At 57.3% G+C, this 20,457-nt stretch overlaps 3 protein-coding genes across 3 annotated transcripts; 1 reads left to right on the top strand and 2 right to left on the bottom strand.

Annotated features, from left to right (window-relative positions):
- Positions 1 to 130: 130 nt before the first annotated feature.
- On the top strand, positions 131 to 478 carry LTR77_001976 (uncharacterized protein; the record flags this gene model as incomplete). The annotated part of the gene is made up of 1 exon (XM_064799235.1): positions 131 to 478. The coding sequence occupies one exon, from the start codon at positions 131 to 133 to the stop codon at positions 476 to 478; it is 348 nt and encodes a 115-aa protein (XP_064661990.1).
- A 9,130-nt stretch (positions 479 to 9,608) lies between these two features.
- Positions 9,609 to 10,554, bottom strand: LTR77_001975 (uncharacterized protein; the record flags this gene model as incomplete). The annotated part of the gene is made up of 2 exons (XM_064799234.1): positions 9,609 to 10,177; positions 10,362 to 10,554. The coding sequence occupies 2 exons, from the start codon at positions 10,552 to 10,554 to the stop codon at positions 9,609 to 9,611; spliced, it is 762 nt and encodes a 253-aa protein (XP_064661989.1).
- Positions 10,555 to 19,163: 8,609 nt separating this feature from the next.
- On the bottom strand, positions 19,164 to 19,582 carry LTR77_001974 (uncharacterized protein; the record flags this gene model as incomplete). The annotated part of the gene is made up of 2 exons (XM_064799233.1): positions 19,164 to 19,433; positions 19,514 to 19,582. The coding sequence occupies 2 exons, from the start codon at positions 19,580 to 19,582 to the stop codon at positions 19,164 to 19,166; spliced, it is 339 nt and encodes a 112-aa protein (XP_064661988.1).
- Between the last annotated feature and the right edge of the window lie 875 nt (positions 19,583 to 20,457).

Raw genomic sequence — 20,457 nt, 5'->3', positions numbered from 1 at the left:
CTCTACATAATGGAGAGCCACTACGAAGACGAAGACGACCGAGACACGTACGTCGACTTCTGGCTGTGGATAGCTGGAGTCTTGCGCCTGGCTGTGGATGGTTGGAGTCTTGCGCCTGGCCGGGGAAGCGATGGAAGGCGATGAGGATCTAGAGGCAGAGGCGAGCGCAGTTGAAGGGCGTCTCGAGCAGGGTGAGAGCGATGCCGGCAGTACAGCGGGCGAAGAGGCAATCAATCGCGACACCGCCGAAGGAGACCGCATCGCCCTCCTCACGACAATCATGCAGCAGCACCATGACGAGGAGGACGAACAGGGTTTTCAGTCGGAATGTCTCTCTGCTACCGCCTGTCCCTTTGCACGTTGGTTTGTTCCTCAAGACTGCGCTGCGCTTGATCGGGCTCCTGCTCTCAACGCCATGTTCGCCAATAAGTTCTTCCAGACAATAGACCCGTCCAAGACGCTCTCGGTCAGCTCATAGCGATGCTGATGTGCTCCCGTATTGGAGGTGGAATGATGCTTGCTAACAACGACGCCGGTTTGCTACCGCTCACGGCTTGGATGTGTTGATGTCTGTAGATGCGATGGCGTGATGCTGATCTCGTCGTCGCCGGTGCCTCCAATTCACCCTCCATCCAAGGTACACACAGCCCTAGTGATGCCTAGTCGTGACCCGGATGATTGTAACTGATGCTATGCTTCAACGATCCAGTACTACCATCCGCAAAGCATGATGTCGTCGCCCAATACTCTTCAAGAGATGACACGCAGCTGTGCCAGTTCCGCTCCATCGTTGGTGATAGGGTGATTCGAATGGGATGGCTTCATCCATACATGTCTTGCGCAGATCAATCTTAGAGCCACGCGGCGCAATGTCCGCCTTTTCCTCTAGACCTTACATGGGATACGTACGACCATGACACCGGCACAGGAAAGTCATGTATAAGACTAATCGATGATTGGGGTCATCCACGACCGAGAGGACGGCCTCGGATCCTCCTTGGCGGATGTGTAATGCATGTGTTGAACAAAGAACAAGATCGTATGCTGCCATAGATCGCAAGATCGACATGTGAAAGGTGTTAACGTACGTATTCCCCTATCCTCAGCTAAACACCGGCTGGCGGCAAGACAATGGTTGTTGAAACAAACTCGAAGTAGCCAACGAATCCAGCATTAAGCTGCGGTTCAGGTGAAATTTGAGATCAAATTCCTTGAATTACCCATCTTCATCTGAACGTGGCCTTCAAATCTCCTCACAACACTACTGCTTTGCAACACTGCGTAGGAGTATTAAGCAACCTCTCCTGCCTGTCTCGTTCCCGACGGCTCTCTTTTGCCCCGTCGACGACAGAACGAGCGAATAACGCCTCGAACCAAAGCTGGGGCTCTGCCACCTTGATCTCCGACACTGCGACCATCAAACAGGCCACGTATCATGCGGAGACGCAGACCACGGCTATACCAGACCTCCTCTAACGACTACAACAGCGGTTGAAACCAGCCGAAGATCTACCCCAATACTGCTCTGACAATTCGGCGCGTCATATGCCGCAATGCAGGTTAACATTCATAGTCAGTTGCTATCAGCGCTGCTGCAGTACCATGTCAGCACCGCTGAAGTTGAGCGAGTAGCAGTGGCAATGTACCATACCATGGAGCACGCAGCAGCCGGGGAGGAGTGAGTGCGCGGTTACGTAGTCAGCGAACCATATAACATGAGGGGACCCGAGGCCAGTCCGGTAGCTCTAGCGGCGCCGATGTCCAGGCGTGTCCCGTAGACAGCTTCGTCGTGTCGCGAAACCAGTCTGAAGGCTTTTGGGACCTCGTTAGACGCAGCAGGCGCAGGTAGAACGGATCAACGACCGCTCCGAACCGTGCGAGGTCAAGCGTGGGGAGCCATAGACGGAAGAGATGTAGTCGTTGAAGAGCAGGATGGAGGCAGGGGACGTGGGTTGTGTAGCCGTTGCTGAGCGGTGTGAGACCGGATAGTAAGAGCGCCGGAGGCACAGAGCGTGGCTTGTAGAAGTAGTCACCGCCTCGCTGAGCCATACATTCCCAAGCAGATGTACCGCGAGAGGCAGACTGTGATGCGAGTCGTATTCACCGCACGCTCCAAGCTATGAAGAATCGCTAGCGGCAGTCGCAGAGCGAGGATGTTAGAGGCGCTCGCCGAGCCGAGTGAGATCGAGCGGTGGTGACGCTGCACTGCAACCTCTCTCGTCGGCATATTGGGCGAGAAGAGAAGGGTCAAGGGTGTGAGCTCACACAATGTCGTGAGGCTTCCGCGCGAGAGGGAACGAGGCCCAAGCTGGCTGACGTGGAGAACGCGAGGGCTGTTTATCGTACAAACCATGGGACTAGTTGACACATAAAACATTGGTGGGGTGGAGAGTGTGGGCGGGCGAACAGCGGAGGTGGGACGAGATGATGGTTTCTATTCATATTCAGAGAAGACATCAAAGTTATACATGTACCGCCAACACATCAGGCAACAAAATGCTGTTGAATATATAAGCAAAGGACCGAACAAGCAAGAACGCTCTCTCCATCGCCGGCCTTTCCAGAACCAAAGTCATCAAAGACCGCCGCATTCTCGTCCCTTCCCACCCCAACTATCGTCCATCCTCTCTTCTCCCGTAGAGCTTCTCAGCATCGTCCAGCATCTTCTAAAAAGAAAGCGGAAGACGCAACACCTGCCTGCAACTCCAAGAAGCAGACGCTGCCAAGATGAGCTTTCCAAGGCCGTTTTCGAACGGCAAACAGACGGGACTGACCGCCAGAGCACTGCTGTCCCGCACTTCTACTGCGCAGACCCGACGCAGTCGGTCAGCTGATGACTGACTCTGCTGCCCCGACTCGACCCTGTCTCTTCGTTTGAGGAAGACGTAACTTCAACGATTTCTAAGCCGAGAGACTGGGAAGAGGGGAATCGTAGGTATAGTACCTTGCGCTCCTCCACGATTGCTGAAGTGGCGTGGTAGCTTTGGATCAGATGATGCGGTTTGGCAAGTAGAGTAGGCAGGAAGGCAGTGGCGAGTAGCTCGTGATGCCCACTTGGAACGTCTCTGAGCAGAGGAGCTTTGAGTGAAAGGGCACTGAGTGTGCTGGGTGGATTTTAGGGCGGTGGAGGGATTGGTTTGAGTTGGAGATGGTTCTACTCTCGATTCACTCCGGTGCTTATGGCGATGTTGTCGTTGGACTGCCGATGTGTACGTTTGATTATTCCAGGGCCATCCTGATGTACTTGCGATGTTCCCGCGGCAAGGCGCTGAGCTACTGCTTCTTCCGAGCCGCCACTGCTGTCCGGCCTGCTCTGCTTCATGGCCGCTGGATGCACACGTCGTTGCCTATTCTGGGTGAGGTCGTTGCATAGATGTCTCGAGGTGGAATGTACAATGCTCTGCGTCTTCTTGTCCAGCTTCAGGACTCTAAGTTGCTGGTTCGTTGTGGTTCTTGTGCCAGGCTCTCGTTGCAGTGCCGCCGTGCCCACAGCCCTGTTCACTCGCCGGCTCTCCATGCGGGCACTTGGGCCTTCAGTAGCCACCAGCCGTACCATAGAACATCCTAGATGCTCGGACGAGCCTCCAACCACACCCATCGAGCCCCATGAGCCCCCGTAGACCTCCGCTGTTCTCGCAACCACCGCCCGCACCGCAGCAGCAGCGAACAGGTGAGGTCAGAGCAAAGTTTAGTCCCCTCTTGGCAATCCGCAGCTCTTCCGCTCGCGCTGGCGGTCACTGTCCTCCACCCACGCCTACCACTGCACAACACCGTCCCGCCACCCTTGCAACCCTGCAAACAGCAGCGGAGCTCCTCATCATCCTCCCTACACCCTTCGCATACGCTGCGCAGTCCTACGATGCCGTGAGGTGGAAGAGGAAGCGCAGCAGGCTCGGTGATGCTCTTGCGGGCGTTGTAGCCTCACCCTACACACACAGCGACGACAAGAGCACGAGGAGTCTGTCGCCCAGCTCCTGAAGCGCCGAGGGGGACAGTAGCAGCGGTATCATAGCCAAGGGCGGAGGGGGGAGGCGGCGACGCCAAGCCTCACTCGATTGAAGCCCAAGCCGACGCTGAAGCCCGCTTCTTCTCACCTCGACAGCAGCCTGACAATGGCAGTACAGCAGGGATGAAGACGAGGATGGCCAGAGCAGTGAGTGCTCCCTCCCCCGGTGAAGCCCAGTGAGGGTAGTAGTGATTGGGGGACGGGGAGGGCGCCGCTGACATCGAGGGCAGAGGCAGAAGTAGCACCGTACCTCCGCTTTTCCGCCGACCGGGCGCTTTATGCCGACTTCCTCCCTCACAACAATATGGCGATGCGATGACGGCGGTGCGCTTGATGATGCGGAGGAGGAGCAGAAGAGGCGGGAGGCTGATAAGAACAACCTGACAACCTCACTGCTGGGGCAGACAAGGGGCGGATGCCGGGCTCAGCCAGCGACGAGGACACCATAACCACACCTCCTCACTTCGCCTTCACGCACTGCTTCAACAGCCTCGCGATCATCGACTTCAGCAGGCTCCCGCTTCCGCCGGGGCAGGTTTCGCCACCGCCGCCCTCCACCGCCCTCTCCACCAGCGGCGACAGCGACGATGAGCGCGCGAGCTCGTAGCAGCGGCTTCATACGATTCAGCGCTCGCTCCGATGGGGCTTTCAGTACGCGGCATCGCAATGAGGAGCAGCACCGCCAATTTGCCACCAACAAGGGCTTGGGTTCACTTCACTTGGGCTTCACTCCGGCCATCGCGGCTTCCTCATCAACAGCCGCAGCGACGACGACAGCGAGCAGACCTCCCTCTTGACCTGCTCGCCGCTTCCTCATATTCTTCGCCGCCGCCACCGCCGATTACCTGATCCCCGCCGAGCTCGGTCGGCTAAAGCTGCTGTTCCCCTCATCGGGCTGTCATCTGCATTTTTCAACACTCTGGCTCCATCTCGTCCGGCCTCAGGAAGGCTTCAAACCTCATCAATACCATCAGAAGGTACGCAAAAGCCGCGTTGAAAAGGAAGACCTCATCACTGAAGTCGAAATAGGCACCTCCACCCCTTGCTTCGGCCCTCCAGCCCAGCCCAGCGGGACGAAACAGAACAGCGTCAACGCACCACCCTTACACCCTCCCATCCACCCATCCAGCAACAGCGCACGCCCGCACGCCCTCGACACTCCCCGCCCACGCACAGAAGAAGAAGAGGCACCCCACGAGGAACTCCCCATCGACCCGATGCTCGTACACAAATCACAGCGCAGAGTTTCGCTTCTTCGACGAGTCCATCGCGGCATGATGCGATTGTCTCTTGTGGGGCGGCTTGGTTTCTGGTATGTGCGTGTGGTTGCGGTTGTTTTCTTGGGGGTTGAGCGGAAGCGTACTTGATGACTTCTCTGGAAGACACTTGTGCGTGGATGCTTGAGCTGGGGGTGGGCTCAAACTTGAGCTGGATGGATGGGGTGGGGGAAGAGCAGCATCACGACGTCTTGCGCTGGACTTCGACGACAACGACGGCATGAAGACATGCTGAAAGTGCCTGCAGGAGCCGCAGACCTCCTACTCTCGGGCTCAAGCACGCACTACGGTCAGTCGATCTCTAGCACCACGACATCTCCGCCTGGCTCTCAACACCTCCGGCGGAAGGCCATCAGCACCTCCATCAGCACGCCAACAAGCTGAGGACGCCGGCCACACTCCCTCGAATTCAAGCTTCGCTCGACAACATCTCCGCTTCGCTCGCGTACTTGCCGCGGCAGTCACTTGCGCCGGCCGACGACCACGATTATAACGGCAAGCTCGCGATTCTCACCCTGGCCTACTCTGCTCCGCTCTGGCCTCGACATCCTTCTCCAGGAGGAGCTGGAGCTTCAACAGCGGCGCTTCGACTGAGATATTCTTCTTTTCTTCGCTTTTCTTGCTTTGCTTCGCTCCGCTGCCCCTTCGCCGCTTGCTCTTCGTCGAACTCGTTTCTGGCGGTGAGCCTGGTAGGCCCGCATGCACCTCCCCTCGCATCTCTTTGCTTTTCACCGCTTGGAAACGCTCGCTGCACTTAATCGCTCGCTCGATCTCGACCTTGCTGCTCTTCTTGGGAAGGCACTTGTGTCTGATGATACTCCCCTCCCTGCACCTCAGCACTTCTTCCCTTGCTCACGTGCACTCGCTCGCTCGCTTGATCGCGACCTTGCTGCTCTTCCTCGGAAGGCACTCGTCTGATGACATTTCTTTTTCATCGTTCCCATCAGCACTTACACCAGCACTGCACGATCTCGGCCTTGATGTACTGCTCTGGCAGTCACTTGCGTCTGATGATTTTTTCCCCTCGGCGCTCCCAGCACACACACCTGCACTTCATTCGTCGCGAATCTTGGCCTTGCTGCAATTCCCCGGAAGGCACTTGCGTCTGATGATGCCTTTTCTTACACCCCCGCCACCATGGTTTCCCGGCGGAGAGCCTGTCCTGGCCCGCCTTCTCCTTTCCTTCTACACCTCGCTGACCCTGATGTCTCGCTCTGGCAGACACATGGCCAGCCTCCCCCTCACATCTCTTCCCCTCCCCTTCCTGTTCTGCACCACACACTTTCTTCGAGAACCGTCCGCTCCCGTCCCGCTCGCCGGACCCCTAACCTCGAACTTCTCACCCCGAGTCGCTTCGAGCACGGGCAGTACGCTTGCTCGGACCCCCCCTTCCCGAGTCGAAGGTCAAAAAAGGCACTCAATCGTCCCGCTTGTTGGTTTACACGGCACAGCCGGCTGGTCCGTCATACGTAACACTACTGCCGTACCTGCGCTGGTGCGAGGCGTTGTACGATGGCTGTGCCCGGGGTTGCTCCCACTCTGCTGCTGCGCTCGGCTGAGTCGGGAGGTTCTCTTGCGTTTGCGGAGTGGGCTCTCTGAATATTGGGATTCTGGGGCCTGTAGGATGTCAGGGTGGGTTGGTGGTGGAGCTGTGGCTCGCTGCTGCTTGGTCTGGCGTCTGATGGGGGCAGGGCTTGCTCTGCTTTTGGTGAGATTGACGGTGTTTGGGGAGTCGGGGGCGTTTTGGTGGTACTGAGGGCTGAGGGGGTTGCTTGATGACTGCTGTGGCCGTCACTGCATCCTCTCCTTCCTCGCCTCCTTCGGAACTGACGGCATTGGGAACCCGGGGGCTTGGTGAGGAGAGTGGGGGCTGCAGGGCGGTGTTGTTGATTGCTCTGGCCGTCACTTCGTCCTCCCTTCCCTCCTTGCCTCTCTTCGTCGAGAACGATACAGAGATTGGCGGCTTTAGGACTCCGGGGCTTGCTGGGGGTGGTGGAAAGGAGGGTGTTGGTTGCTCTGACAGCCACTCTATCCTCCCCTTTAATACCTCCCTTCGAGACTGAGATTGACGGGTTTGGGACTCTGGGGGCTTGCTGAGGGCGAGGATGAGGGTGAAGGGGGTGTTGTTGACTGCTCTGGCCGTCACTCGTCCTCCTCCTCTCCTTCTCCCCCCTTCAATTGATACCGAGGGCTTGGGAACCTGGGGGCTTGCTGAAGGTGTTGGAAAGGAGGGTGTTGTTGACTGCTCTAGCCGTCACTCGCCCACCCCTCCCGCTTGTCCTCCTCGGCCAGCCATGACAAGGCGAATGATGTGGTCGGGAATGCCGGAAGGCGTCGTGATCGACCGGGTGGTCGGTGGGATTCGTGCGCCTTGTCCCGGCTGCTTCGTTGCCTTCTTGCCTTCTCCTGCGGGGATGGGGAGGAGGCTGTTGGATGTCGGGCTGCTGGGCTGTTGGGCTGTGGGTATTGTTCGAGGGCACGGAGGGGCCGGAGCGGATGGCAAGGGGGAGGTGTGGGACTTGTTGACTGCTCTTGCTGTCACTTGGTCGGCTCATCCTTATCCAAACCTCGCTGATCCGGTACTGCGGCGCGGCCGAGGAAGATGACGGTGTCATGGTGCGAGGGGCCCTTGATAACCAGCTCGGGCTGTTACTTGGTCTGTCCATTCTCACCGAGACCTTGCTGTCTTGGTTTTGCTGTGCCGCTCGGAAGGATGGTGGTGGTGGGGCCGAGACGGCCTTGCTGACTACTTCGGTAGCCACTTGCTCTCCCCGCTGCCAAACGACGACGGTGGAGGTTGCGCGAAGGCGGGAGTTGAGCTGAGATGGTAATTCTGGCCTAAGGGCTTTCCGGTGCGCCTGCGGGCCCGATGCTTTCTCGTCTTCTTTCTGTTTTTCCATTTCGCTGCTGGCGTTGCGATGCTTCGACGAGGATGAGCTGGTGCTTCAAGAGGGCCTCGCTGACCTTCTTGGGCTGTGGGCCGTCACCTGCCCTTCTCGCTGCTGATGCTCTCCTCGCTGTCGGAGGTTGGTGGTGATCGAGAGCTTTCCGGTGCGCCTGCGTGCCCGATGCTTTCACATACCGTCTCCTTTCTGCTTTTCGATCCTGCCGCTGGCGTTGCGAAGCTTCGACCAAGACGAGTTGATGCTTGAGATGGATGGAGCGGATTGCTGTGCTTGCTTCTCCGATTGTGATGCCGGTGCGGCTGCTGATGATGAACAGTTTGAAGGCGGGCATGGCCGATGAGCGGGGAGCCTTTGGGCCTAGAGAGAATATCTTTCATGCTTTCTTGCTCTCTGCTGTCTTCCTTCTCCGGTTCTAACTTCGCTTCGCTTCGTTGGAGGGGATGATCGGGCGGGGGGTTGTGGTGATCGCTTCCCTTGCCGATGCTGATGGATGGCCTGGGTGGGGAGTCAGATGCAAGTTGCGGGTGGTCTCCGGTGAGCTCGGCCGCCCAGAGGAGGTTTCCTTGATGCTTTTGGCGTTGCTGATGGCTTAGATGGCGTGGGAAGACTTGGTGAGCCTCGCGGCCCAAGCCATGTTCTCCTTGCAGCGTTTTACTCGGCCGACCTCTGCGTCGGTACTCCTTCCATCCCTTTTTGTGCTGGCGAACCTTGCTTGCCGTCGACAGAAGCCTTCGATTGGAGGAGCCCGGCGTGCCTCTGCCCCACTGCTACGTTTCTTGATGCTCTCTTTGATTTCGTCGATGGCGCTGGGAGACTTCGTGAGCCATGGGGCCGAAGAGATGTTGCTGCATTTCTTTCGTTCTCTCGATCTCTCGCTCCCTCGCTACTCCCTTCATCCCGCTAGCCGCGGTTGCTGACGAAATGGGTACCACGGCTCTAGCAAGATGGGAGGACGGCGCTGGTGTGTGTTGAGGCCTGTAGTCTAGGCTTTCGATGCTTTTGGTGCTGCCGGTAGCCTCCTGGGAGTTGGTGAGCCTGTCGGTCCGAGATATGCTGCAATTCTTTTCCTCCTTCAAGCATCGTTTTTCTTCCAGGCCCCTCTGAGCTCGACAGGCCAGAGCACATCACTCTCATCCCTCAAACTCAATCGACATCACTTCTGTACCTCAACTGACACCGAGAGCTCGTGTATGCTTCCAAGCCGAAGCAATGTCGTGTCCTGCCATGTTGTACTCGCCGGGAAAACGTAACTTGATAACCCTTGACGACTCGAAGTATGTTTGCGCTCTTCCGGTTTTCTAGCAGATAACATCATCTGAGCTTTCTGCTTACGTCCTCAGTAAGACTCGGCCTGTGGGTCCGGACTAATTGACCTGTATGCGGTTGATGTTGTTGATGGACTTGGGAGGTCTGTAGAGCTCAAGGCGTCTGCTCGTCTTCCGCCATCTGTTCTCCAGCTCGCATGTTCTCAACTCCCAACCTCCTGCGCACCCTGCTCTCTGACTGGGCGGGAGACAAGAGCTCTATTGCGTATTCCGGCTCGGAGCCGGCCAGCTTTTCTCTCCTCGGATCCTCCAGGCGTGTGTCAAGGATCGGACCAGGGTGATGCTCGTCTCCCCCGGTTTGTGCTGCAACTTCTATCGGAGCCCGTACACCGTCGGCGCTCCCTCTCGACCAATAATGCGCCCCTGAGCCATAGGCATGGTCTTGTCCACCAGCTTTCCTGTGGCACTGTGTTTCGAATCTCCGGGATGCTGTCACGCCTGCAGCAGTCTTCGTCGGATGCATTCCAGTCTCCTGGCTGCTGCGTTCAGCATCCGCAGGCTTCCACGCCGAAGGCCCGGCGCTGCTTGCGACCGTTGCTGCCATCTCGCCTTCAACGTTACGAGCTTTGGCATGCCTACTCGCCCGGGCTTTCTTCCGCGCTTGCTGAGTCACCGAGCTCGATGCTTTGCTCTGCTGTGTTTTGAGGATGCGCTTGCATTGTCCTGGTTCATTTCGTCTTCCTATCGGAGCACTGCTGCACTGCACAAATTTGGAGCAGCAGGAATCTCGAAAGCCTTGGACCCGATGCTGCACTTCCTACCTCCGCACCCTTCTTTAGAAACTGGAGCCATATACTTGCCTGAGGTGCCGCGCTGCTTCGCATCTTTCACACGGATCGAATGCTACGTCGGAGATTAACGAAGTCGGAGCCGGGCTGCTTGTTGGCGCTGCCGTACTTCGAGACCAGATCGTCCAGGAATGCCGCGTCCTGCTTGCCGACGATGTGTAAGAACTTGCCTTGGAGGCTCGCCCGCACCTTCGATGTGCCGCTGCGTAGTTCCGCTGCTGTTCTGTCGTCGGCCTTTCTGTCATCCTGCATGGTTTCGTCTCGCGCTCCTTGACGTGTCTGCTCCGGTACTCGTGTACTGACTGGTCCAAGAAGATCAACGACTTGTCTTTCTGCTCAACGACTCTCCTGCACGACGCCGGCGACGCATCGGCTTGCTTTTTACCTTCTCCATTGGCTGCGCATTCATATCCTCGCTTATGACGAGGCGCCGCCATGCTTCAGCTGCTTCTGCTCGCTCCAGCTCGGCTCCCTCGGGACTTGATGTGCGTCAAGGCCACCACGCATTCGATCCCAGCTTGCGTATCCCGGCTTCTAGGTCCAGTCCCAACAATCTTTGGTCCCTGCAGCCTCCAGCGCATGTCGAGCTTGGGGTAGGTCCTACGTGTGCTGCCCTGCTGCGGCTCCTACTCCACCATCCGGTCTGCGCAAGTTCTGATCCAACCCAAGTATAGCATGTACGGAGATCGGATCTTGCCTTCTTGTGATCCACTTCATGACATGTTCTTCTCGGTGGCTGTGTCGTACGTCGTCAAGTTCTCGCTGCCCTCGACATCGTGCCTTCGTTCCATCTCAGACTTAACATCGATGAGGCTTCCTCCATGGCTCCTAGTCGAGAGACGTCCTTCTCGGTCAGCTTTGCAATACCGCGAGTGAGGTCGTCTTGCAAATCCAGTCATCCATGCATGTGCTTCCAGGTTCGTGCCTTGTTCGCCGTGGCGCCGTCCAGCCGTCGGTACGCCTTGGGGCTTCCGGCTGGAGAGTCCGCGCGGAGCCTGATGGAGGGTCTCATCTTGTCAAATACCTGCGTCAGTGGCACTCGATATGCGCCGCACCCTCGCCGGCTGGCTGTGCGTGCACTGTCTTCGCTCGCTGGAACAATATGGGCTCCCATCTTAAAGCGACCTTGTCGCACCACGGACGACCCCTGCTTGCGAGGCGTCTGGCTCTGCCAGGCCTGGTGGGAAGCTCGTTTCACTTCGATCCCTGTGATCCTGTCGTGACATCTTGCTTCAATATGCGCCTGCTGCTAGAGACTCGGTGCTGTAGCCACTATGCTTTCGAGATGGGCTTCGCGCAGCTGAAATGATGTGGCGATCGGGGAGGCGACGTGCTCGTGTAGGAGATCTAGGAGCCCTACGGGAAGTCGGGTACTAGAATTTATTGTTCTTTGTTCTCGGGTCGGGTGAAAGTGCATCACCTCGGATGGTGAGCAGCATGCCTTTGAGGAGCCGGCATTCTGCACTCTGCCCAGAACATCCGTGTCAATCTAGAGGGATTGCGCTGCCGTGCCGGATGCGCGTAGGAGACATTGATGCTTCCTCGGGGCGCTTTTCGGTGGCGAGGGGGCTACGGCTTTGTTTGGAACAAGTTGATATGTTGTTGCGCTTCGCATAGTGGTAAGGAAGTCAGCCCGGGGCGGAAGTCCGTCTATTACGGGTAGGTACTTTATAAAGGACTCTTCGAGATGGTGGTAGAGTGAAACCATACCCTGTTGTCGGGCTCGGTTCGAAGTGTATGCGCGGGTCTCCTATAGTGTTGGCGGGTGTGAACCATGTTAGTAGCAGCATGGCGGTTCAAGCATCGCTCTACGCTACGCACAAGAGTGAAAAGACGAGACTCGTTCGTCGTAATCTTCGCGCTCGGCCAGATCGACTGGCGCTGCGTCGGTGTTGTAGGCGGATGGCGGTCTCTTTCGTTAAAACCAAAGGGAGATGCGGATGTAAACATAAGACCTGCTTGTGATGGCTTTCTGTAGACCTTGGGAGGCGTGGAGGATGTACAGGATTCGGTCTTTATTATAGGCGTTGTTTGGAGTAGCACATGTCCGCGGCGAAACAAAACACCGAATCGGGCAGGAGGGCGGACGTAGCGCGTTCAGGATATCTCGTCGGGGCAAACGCCACCTCTCAACAAACTCTACATCGCACTCCTGCCTTTGAAGTACAACGTTACGCACGTAGTTTGAAGCGTCCTACTCACGTTCTCTACACCTTCCATGTATTCACGCCTCGACTGGGGACCAAAGCAGCCTTTGTCGGTCGATGACACGGTCGTCGCGTGCTTCAGCACCGACTACTCGCCCGCTCCGCTTTGCTAGGACAGCTTGACCTGGCCTACAGCATGTCCATGCACGACGGACACCAACCTGGCTACTCGTAACAACTGCCACGCCCGCAGCATCACTACAGGTGAGCTGCAGTCTTAATAGCCTGAATCGATCGGCACAACGCCTTGAATAGGCGCAACAGTCGTCCACTCGACGTACTGGCCGAGCTCGAAGGCTTGCGCTTCTCCTTGTGCGTGTTGATGACATACTTATCCCTCGACAACTATTAGTAAGACGATAGCGAGGCGGACGAATCGTCATCAACTACGTAGCGTAGAAGCGGGCAAGGTGAGATGGTGCACAAAGCTCAAGATACGACATGGCGAACAAAGGGGCCGCTTATGTTTGCGAGAAATGCTGCCATTGTTGGGATTGCCGGATTCGGTTACTTGGGACTGGGAGCGACGCAAGGGATACGCAGCGACGGCCGCGACTTCAAGAGAAGGGAGAAAGCAAATATCTTCCTCCATGTAAGGAACGCTGCAAATGGCCAGACAAGTCGCCCTTCTTACCGAACACTTGAAACGATAAAGTCGGCTCCACAAGGCAAGGTGGTTCCTGTCGCTGGACATTTTCCGACCAGTATGTGAGGACAGCGCAGGCTTTCAAGGCGCAGTAAAACTCGGGCGGGGCAAGGAGCGCATAAAAACAGTCCCGTGAGCAGGGCGAGGCGAAGCGCAGAAGGACTACAACTGGACTGGAAAAGAATGCAGGAGACCCACAGATGTGGTAATGTACACGCAAGCCGTGCTGGAGTCGTCAGCCAGGACACCAACAGCAGACTTCCAGGATGTTTTCCAGAGCCAACAGCGATGACCAGCAAGGAGAAGGTACTCACGGCCGGCTGGATGGGACGCCGCGAGTGCTGGAGCAGCTTCGAAGAAAGGCTAGCAAGGAAGAGTATGCTGAGGCTGGCGCAGGACGAATCATGAGAAGCAATTAGCAGTCGCCGGGCTCGTCTATTGACGCTTTGTGGGAGGGCTTGAACGCCAATTAGTCTATCAGCAGAGCAGTCGTACGACGCCTTCATCGCCTCCCAACGAGTGTGTCTTGCTCCACGCCGCCCTCCAGTCGAGCCCAAGACGAGAGCCCACCGTTTTTAGTTCATCATGTCCACCAATCCAGCGCAGGCGACGTTTCGTCCTTTGCTGGTCCGTCTCTTTGACAAAACCATCACACCAATAACATATTCGCCTCCGCCCATACTCCATCCGAGCTGAAAGCTCGACACGGCTGTAGCCAAAGTCAGGACAGTCAAACCGCTTCTACGAGACTGAGCGAACTTGCCTGGTAGGATCACAAGGCCTCCACTCACCGAGCGGATGACGGGGTACAATTCAGGATCCATCCTGTGAATCAAAGGATGGCAGCGTGCAGCCCGGCGAGGGCTAGAAGCCTGGAAGCCCCGCTTACCGGCTGGACGGTGGGTGACGAGGCTTGGATTGAAGAGGCAGGAGAAGCGCGATGATGATGAATGTGGAAAGTCATTGCGGAGAAGATACGTTGCTGTGATGAGAAGATGCAAGTGCATATCCTCTCCCGGCAGATGAAGTTGGCGAGAATGAATGCATGAGATACCGGCGTCGGGAATGGAACGCTTGAGGACTGCAGTACAAGGAAGATTGAGTGAGTTGGATCCTGAGCTGCCAGTATGGAGAAGGCAAGGACGGGGTTGATAGGCTTCGGAGAGAAGACTGGAACGTCATGCAGCGGCAGCAAGCCGTTCTCGATGTGAGCGCAGGCCCGTCGGTTGCCACTTTGTAAGAGTAAAGCGTTTTTGGGTGGAGAGACGGGAGGGCGAGAGGACTTTGTGCCCACATGCAGAGCAAGAAGAGCGAGAATGCGAACGGGCTTTGATTTGGGCGCCGCAAGGTACAGACGTACGCAAAGGTATCAATGGTGTTGGTCAAGAATAGGGTACGTCGTGCAGAACTTCAGACAGCCCGAGCTGCTACGATCACGCCACGTCCAAACAGTGGTCAAAGTCTGTCCAGCACATCTACCGCTCGCCGCAGGATACGCTTCTCGCAGCACGGCCTGACGCCGGATCACCACCTCAAAGCACCGATCTGCCGCCCAAAATTGGAAGCCTCGGCCTCCCATCATCCTCCACAATTTCGCAAAGCTCTGGCGAGCCGTTAGTCGCAGCTGCGCCTACTCAGCTTCCTAGGCACTACGGTCCCCCCTCCGCCGAGGCAGGCCGCCTGCTCAGGCTCAATGCCCCCCTTGTCACTAGCCTTCCGATCCTGGAATGCCAGCCAGACGACGCAGCGCAGGAGGCAGTGATACGGCCTGAGTCTCCCACGCCCAAAGCAGGTCGTTCCCGGCCGTATGAATGACCCGTTGACCCGAAGACGATGATGGCGTTGTAATTGCAGTGCCAGAGTTGTCGTTGGAGACCAGGCTACGAGCTGAATGCTGTTGAGTGCGGGAAGACATCGTTTCTCTGTGGACCGGATTCCCCGGAATGGGTGCGAGGTGAGGAAGATATCCGCTCAAGGAAAGATGCACCGCTGCTCCGGATGCCGGTCACGGGGGCTTAGATTGCTGGGAAAAGGTTGACGCAGACAAAGTCAGCGACCAAGCGGAGCTGCAAGGTTCGTTAGAAGACTGTGAGGCCCAAGATACTTGCCAGAATGCTGCGGTTTGACGCCGCTTTGGGAGACGATGGAGTAGCCGCGGGGGTGATGATAATGAACGATTGAGGCCATCCTGAACGATCGCTGTCTTCTGAGGGACCGATCCACCCGCTCGAGCAGATTCTAGAGAGCAGTACAGTCGTTCTCCGCTGCGCATGGAGCAAGCTCTCAGCCGAATTGGTCCGGCCGATGTTCTCCCGTCGGTATGTGAGCCTGGAGAAGATACAGTCCGCCTGCAGGTCAAATACTCATAGTTTCGCTCTGGCCTGGGAAGAAGAATGTAGGCTGGAGAAGACATCAGGCTCGAGGAAGGCTCAAAGACACGGCTGCAGCCTCTGGGATGCCGGCCAGCTGGCTGTGGAATTGCAGGAGTGCTCTCCAAGGGGCAAGGGATCCCGCAATTTGCACCTGATGGTTCTGGACGTCATAAGTAGGGTTGAATAAGCTGCAAATCCAGCTTGAGGCTCTCTCCATGGCCCGTTGGGTGACACACCTGCTCGACAAACCGGAGTGACGACGCTGGCCGACTTCAAAGCACCGAGCAAGTTGCACCGAGCGAGTTACACCGGCATTCCGCAATGGCTAGAAGGTCCGAAATTGGAGCTTGATCCGCACGGTACCTCGAGAAGCCTCAGACACCTCCTGCGCCGGGCTTGCTTCCTCGACACTGCATTGCTCTGCGGGCTGCGAATTCATAAATGGCCTCCGCTGGAACATCTGCGCCAATGTGGCTTCAATGGTAGCAGGAGCAAGCAATCGAGGCAGGACTGTCTCGCCTGTCATGCCCAGTAGGTGTTGAGCCAGTTGGAATGGGCGAGCAAAAGCACGGCGTGGCCGTGAAGGCTGAGCGAGTGCGAGTCTTCGAGACAGGCCTAGTGCATGGCTGGATTCTCGATACCAAGCAACATGGTCGAGGCAGATCGGCACATGTTCTAGCCGCAATGCTGATGCTGATTTGTGGCCCAGATCGATTTGCAAGCCGACAGGCATAGAGTTGAAGAGAAGACACAACTTGCAAAGAGTATGTTCAGAGCTCGCCTCCCAAAGATTTCCTGCGCGATGTATTGGCTAAGCAAGGCGGGAGAGAGCTGGTAGATGGCCGGATGCTGGCACTGATGGCAGTCGAAAGCGGATCAGGAGAACATGGAAGTTCACAGCAACCTTTTTGCATGACAGAAAAGATCGGTGCTGAGTTGTGCGGATGTACCACACCCTTTCTGATGCCGGCTAGCAAAACATTTGCGGGCAGCCAAGACGTCAAGGTGCCGGCTCGGCTACCAGAACATGCGGAGCAGTGGAACAGCTGGACAGAGTCAACGTCGGTGCCCAGATGTTTATTGTACCTCGCATGAGTACGAGCGTGGCAGCGAGGTTCTGACGGGGAGTGGGTGTACTGGCCATCAGGTAGGAGGAGGGTAGGAACGCCGTCAGTCGGCGGGGTGCATGTACGAAGGTGTCAGAGGAGATCGCAGGAAGTCATGTCCGGTATAGACACTGCGAGTGGACCCATGGAGGCTGGATGAGGAGCACCACCATAGTTTGCCAGGACCTGGATCCCAAAGCGTGCTCGGCATGTCCATCGCGAGAAAGCGGCTGCGGCGGTTGCGAGCGTGGCTACGTACGAAGAGCTCCGCGATGACCTGAGCTTCGAAGGATTGAAGACCGAGCTGGACATTGGTGGTAAAGCCGGTGGAAGATCGTTCGGCATGAAGACCTCCGCTTGAGGTCGTGATGGGCAGATCTTGCGTGCTGAAGTGCTCCCGCAAAGCTTCTCGGCGGGAAAGCACTTGCGCATATTGGAGAGGTCAATACGCACGTGGAACCATGCGATGACCTGAACCTGGTAGACTCAAGACCAGGGCGGACGCCGGCAAGAGATCACGTGGAAGTTCGGATGGTGAAGACCACCACTTGAGATTGGCAAACCTTGGGTGCTGAAGTCCGCTCGCGATGGGAAGTTGGTCGGCGGGAGAGCCCTGGTGGATGCTCGAGAGGTCGACACAACAAGGGGACGCCGGCACTACAGCCGGGTGAGGGAGTGGTATGGGGAGTATGATCCTTGATGTCGCAGGATGGGCCAAGGAGATCAACAGCGGAAGCCGGAGAGGTCGATGCAAGAAGGCGACGCCGGCGCTGAAGCCTGACGGGAGCACGGCGGCCCACTGGATGTACTTGAAAAGTGGGAAGACTGAACGAGAGCAGCATATGAACAAATGGAATTACATATTAAGCGAACAACGATCTGAAAACCCTAACGCAGCAAAACTCTCATTCCTGACACCGCCCTGGTCCTCTTCATCATCTTCTGTCCTCAACAGTCGCCCATACGACGCCATATCATGCCCTTTGATCTCTCATCAACTTCCCACGACAGCACCTGCTCTCCCTGTTCTCCAAACCCGAACGTAGCTTCCGCACCACGGACCCTGCGTGGCCATCTCTCCAACAGCCACTGCCCAACCCATCCATAATTGTATCCTGCCCAAGCTTCGATGCCCTTGTGCCGCACCTGAGCAGTGGATCATGCTCCTGCGCTGCTTGCCACGTGATGAACAGCAACGGCTTCTTTGGTGGAGGGTGCCTCACCTGTACGTGTCGTTTTGGTGGAACGGGAGACCAGTCGCTGAGTGTGTCGACTTGTATCTCGACGACGAGATGTGGTGGAGGTTCTCTGTTGTTGAGACGTCGGCGAGGCGGAGCGGTGCATGTGCTTGTCTGATGAGCATGCGACAGGAAGTGCTCAGGACTGTCCACGGAGACCATACGGAGCCTGGTGCATGGTTGCTGACCATGGCTATTTGATGGAGAGGCAGCGTGATCATATTGGCCGGGAGTGCAGCTGTCTGCAGCCTGGAGTGAGGGCCAGGAGGAGGTGTGCTGCTGTGCCTGGTGCTGCCTGTGACAGAGGCAATTGAAGCTTCTGCCTTGGCTTCGCAAGTGGAGCGTCGAAGAGCAGGCACGGCTCTCCGGTAAGCGGTTGTATGAGCGGCGCCACATGTCGCGAGCGGGTCTTGATATGCTGTGCGGGAGGTCAGCGAGTGGTACCTCGGCTGCATGCGAAGATGCCCCGGCTGTCGAGCAAGCAGGACAAAGGAGGTTGGGAGGGGGCACTCACAAGACTCAAAAGATTTGGCGCTTCTTGCTCTAGCTTCGCCTCGCGCTGCCCTCCATTCTGGCGCTGTGCTGCTTGGTTGATCTGGTCTGGCGAGCGGCGGAGGACGGCGCCATGGCTGTGGCAATGGCTGACAATGGTTCCGGCGAGCAGCGGGAGACACCGCCGTGGCAGTGGCAATGGCCTTTTTGGTGAAGCCCTCGGTCCAGCTCGCGGGCTATGCAAACGGTCAGCTGTTGATCGATCGAGGACAGTTCGGCATACCCAGGCGAATGAGGCAGGAACAGCGAAGGAGGTTAAGGTGGACGAAACTGACAAGTCTTCAAACAATTTGGCGGTTGTCTCTCTAGCTTCGCCCCCCCCGCCCGCAGCGCTGTAGCCCCAATGCCACAGCGGCTTCTGGCATGGCAGGCTGGCGGACTGCGGGCAGCAGTGGCACGACAATGGCTGTGCAGAAAACAGTTCCAGCTCTTCTTTTTCCGGATGGTAGCGCTCTGAGTCGCCCCTGTGGCCGGTCCGGGAGTCCTGGAGCCGGAGGAAAGGGGGTAGCCACGGCTGAGATGGCCGAGCCAGGGCCATTGGAGGAGACTGGTGCGACACCAGAGGCAACGCGAGCCAGGTAGGTGTTGATCGGAGGTAGCCGCGCCACCGCCGCGTACGAGCGCTTCCTCTCCGCCCCCGCAATGCTGGTCACCTGATGAGAAAGTGAGTACGGTCAAGTATTCTTTTCGGACATGTGGTGGACTCGTACTCTGTCTCACAAAATTTGGCGGTTCTCTCTCTAGTCTCTCCGGTCAGGCCGCTTCTCGATACAGCCGTCCTGGCCCTGACAGACCCCGTACGTAGACTCCGCCAGGCGAGTCCAGCCATGGCCTGGAAGGCACGCCGAAGCATCTTCGTTGGGGTCGTCGAAGCTGACGAAGTCGTACCCGACGTTGGTGCCCCTCCTGAAGCCCATGCGCAGGTATGAGAAGTTCAAGCGTCTGCGGTTGGCGTGATTGAAGATGGCGAGCATATCATGGCCTTCGAAAATCCTCTCGCGGGAGACGGTCTACGGCTCGGTGCCAGTGCTCTTGTTCAGCGGAGCCATCTGTCCGCTCGAGCGATTGTAGCGACGACTGGAAGCGCTACCGGGGTGTGGGTTTTCGTCGGGTAGGAGCCAAACTTGACTAGGAACATCGGGTCCATCAAATCGAGCATCTTGTTCATGAGACAGGAGGCAACGCCAACACCAACGTCCAGTTCTGCGGTGAAGCGACGCCCAGGATGTCCGCAGTGCAGAGCACCAAAGACCAGAAATTTGGCGGCTCTCTCTCTGGCTGGCAGGTACCAGCTGCCGCCACCCGGCCCAGGAGTGTTTACAATACCAGCCCATCAAGGTAATGAGCCTGACAGGCCGGCCATCCCCGAGCCATAATTGGCAGCGGACAGCTTTCGGTGGCATCCGCGGTCGGTGTGAGGTTGTCGCGATTGGAGGACGGCGAGACTTCGATTGCGCGATCGTTGAGAACGCATCCGTTCATGCTCAACGACTCTGCAGTCTGTTTAGGAAACTTTTCGGCAAGGAGGCATGTATGAGGACAAATGTACCACTCACCTCTTGATGGCCGCCGAACACCCCGAACACACAGCTAGGCTTACCACCTTCAGGGGTACGTAGAGTCCAGAATTCGATGGGAGCGGCCGTTGTACTGGGTGAACCAGCTCTCGAGCTTCGATGGCGCGGCGAGGCGAAGATGGTGCGAGTGCCTGGAGGTGGAACGGAAGGCCGCCGGCGACTTTGCCAGAGGAGCGGACTCTTTCGACTTCAAGCCTAGCGCAGATCAAAAAGAGAATTGAAGAGCTGAACTGCGCCGGGCTTGAAGTCGAACAGCGGAAAGCCGACGGAGGATAGGCGCCAGCCGAGTACTGCTGCTGAGACTGGGCGGGAGTAGCCATGTCTGATGGTTTTCCTTGATGTCCGTTACCGTAACTTCCAACCGCCGTGGTGGTCGACTGAGGACTCGGCGGTTGCAGGAAAAGCGGCTGGGAGGGTGCAGCTTTGAAGGCAGCCGGTTAGAAGTGTTCCCAATGGT

This window comes from Saxophila tyrrhenica, assembly GCF_035928015.1.
Source record: "Saxophila tyrrhenica strain CCFEE 5935 chromosome Unknown scaffold_3, whole genome shotgun sequence".
Lineage (NCBI taxonomy): Eukaryota > Fungi > Ascomycota > Dothideomycetes > Mycosphaerellales > Extremaceae > Saxophila > Saxophila tyrrhenica.
This window is presented reverse-complemented; position numbering and strand designations above follow the sequence as displayed.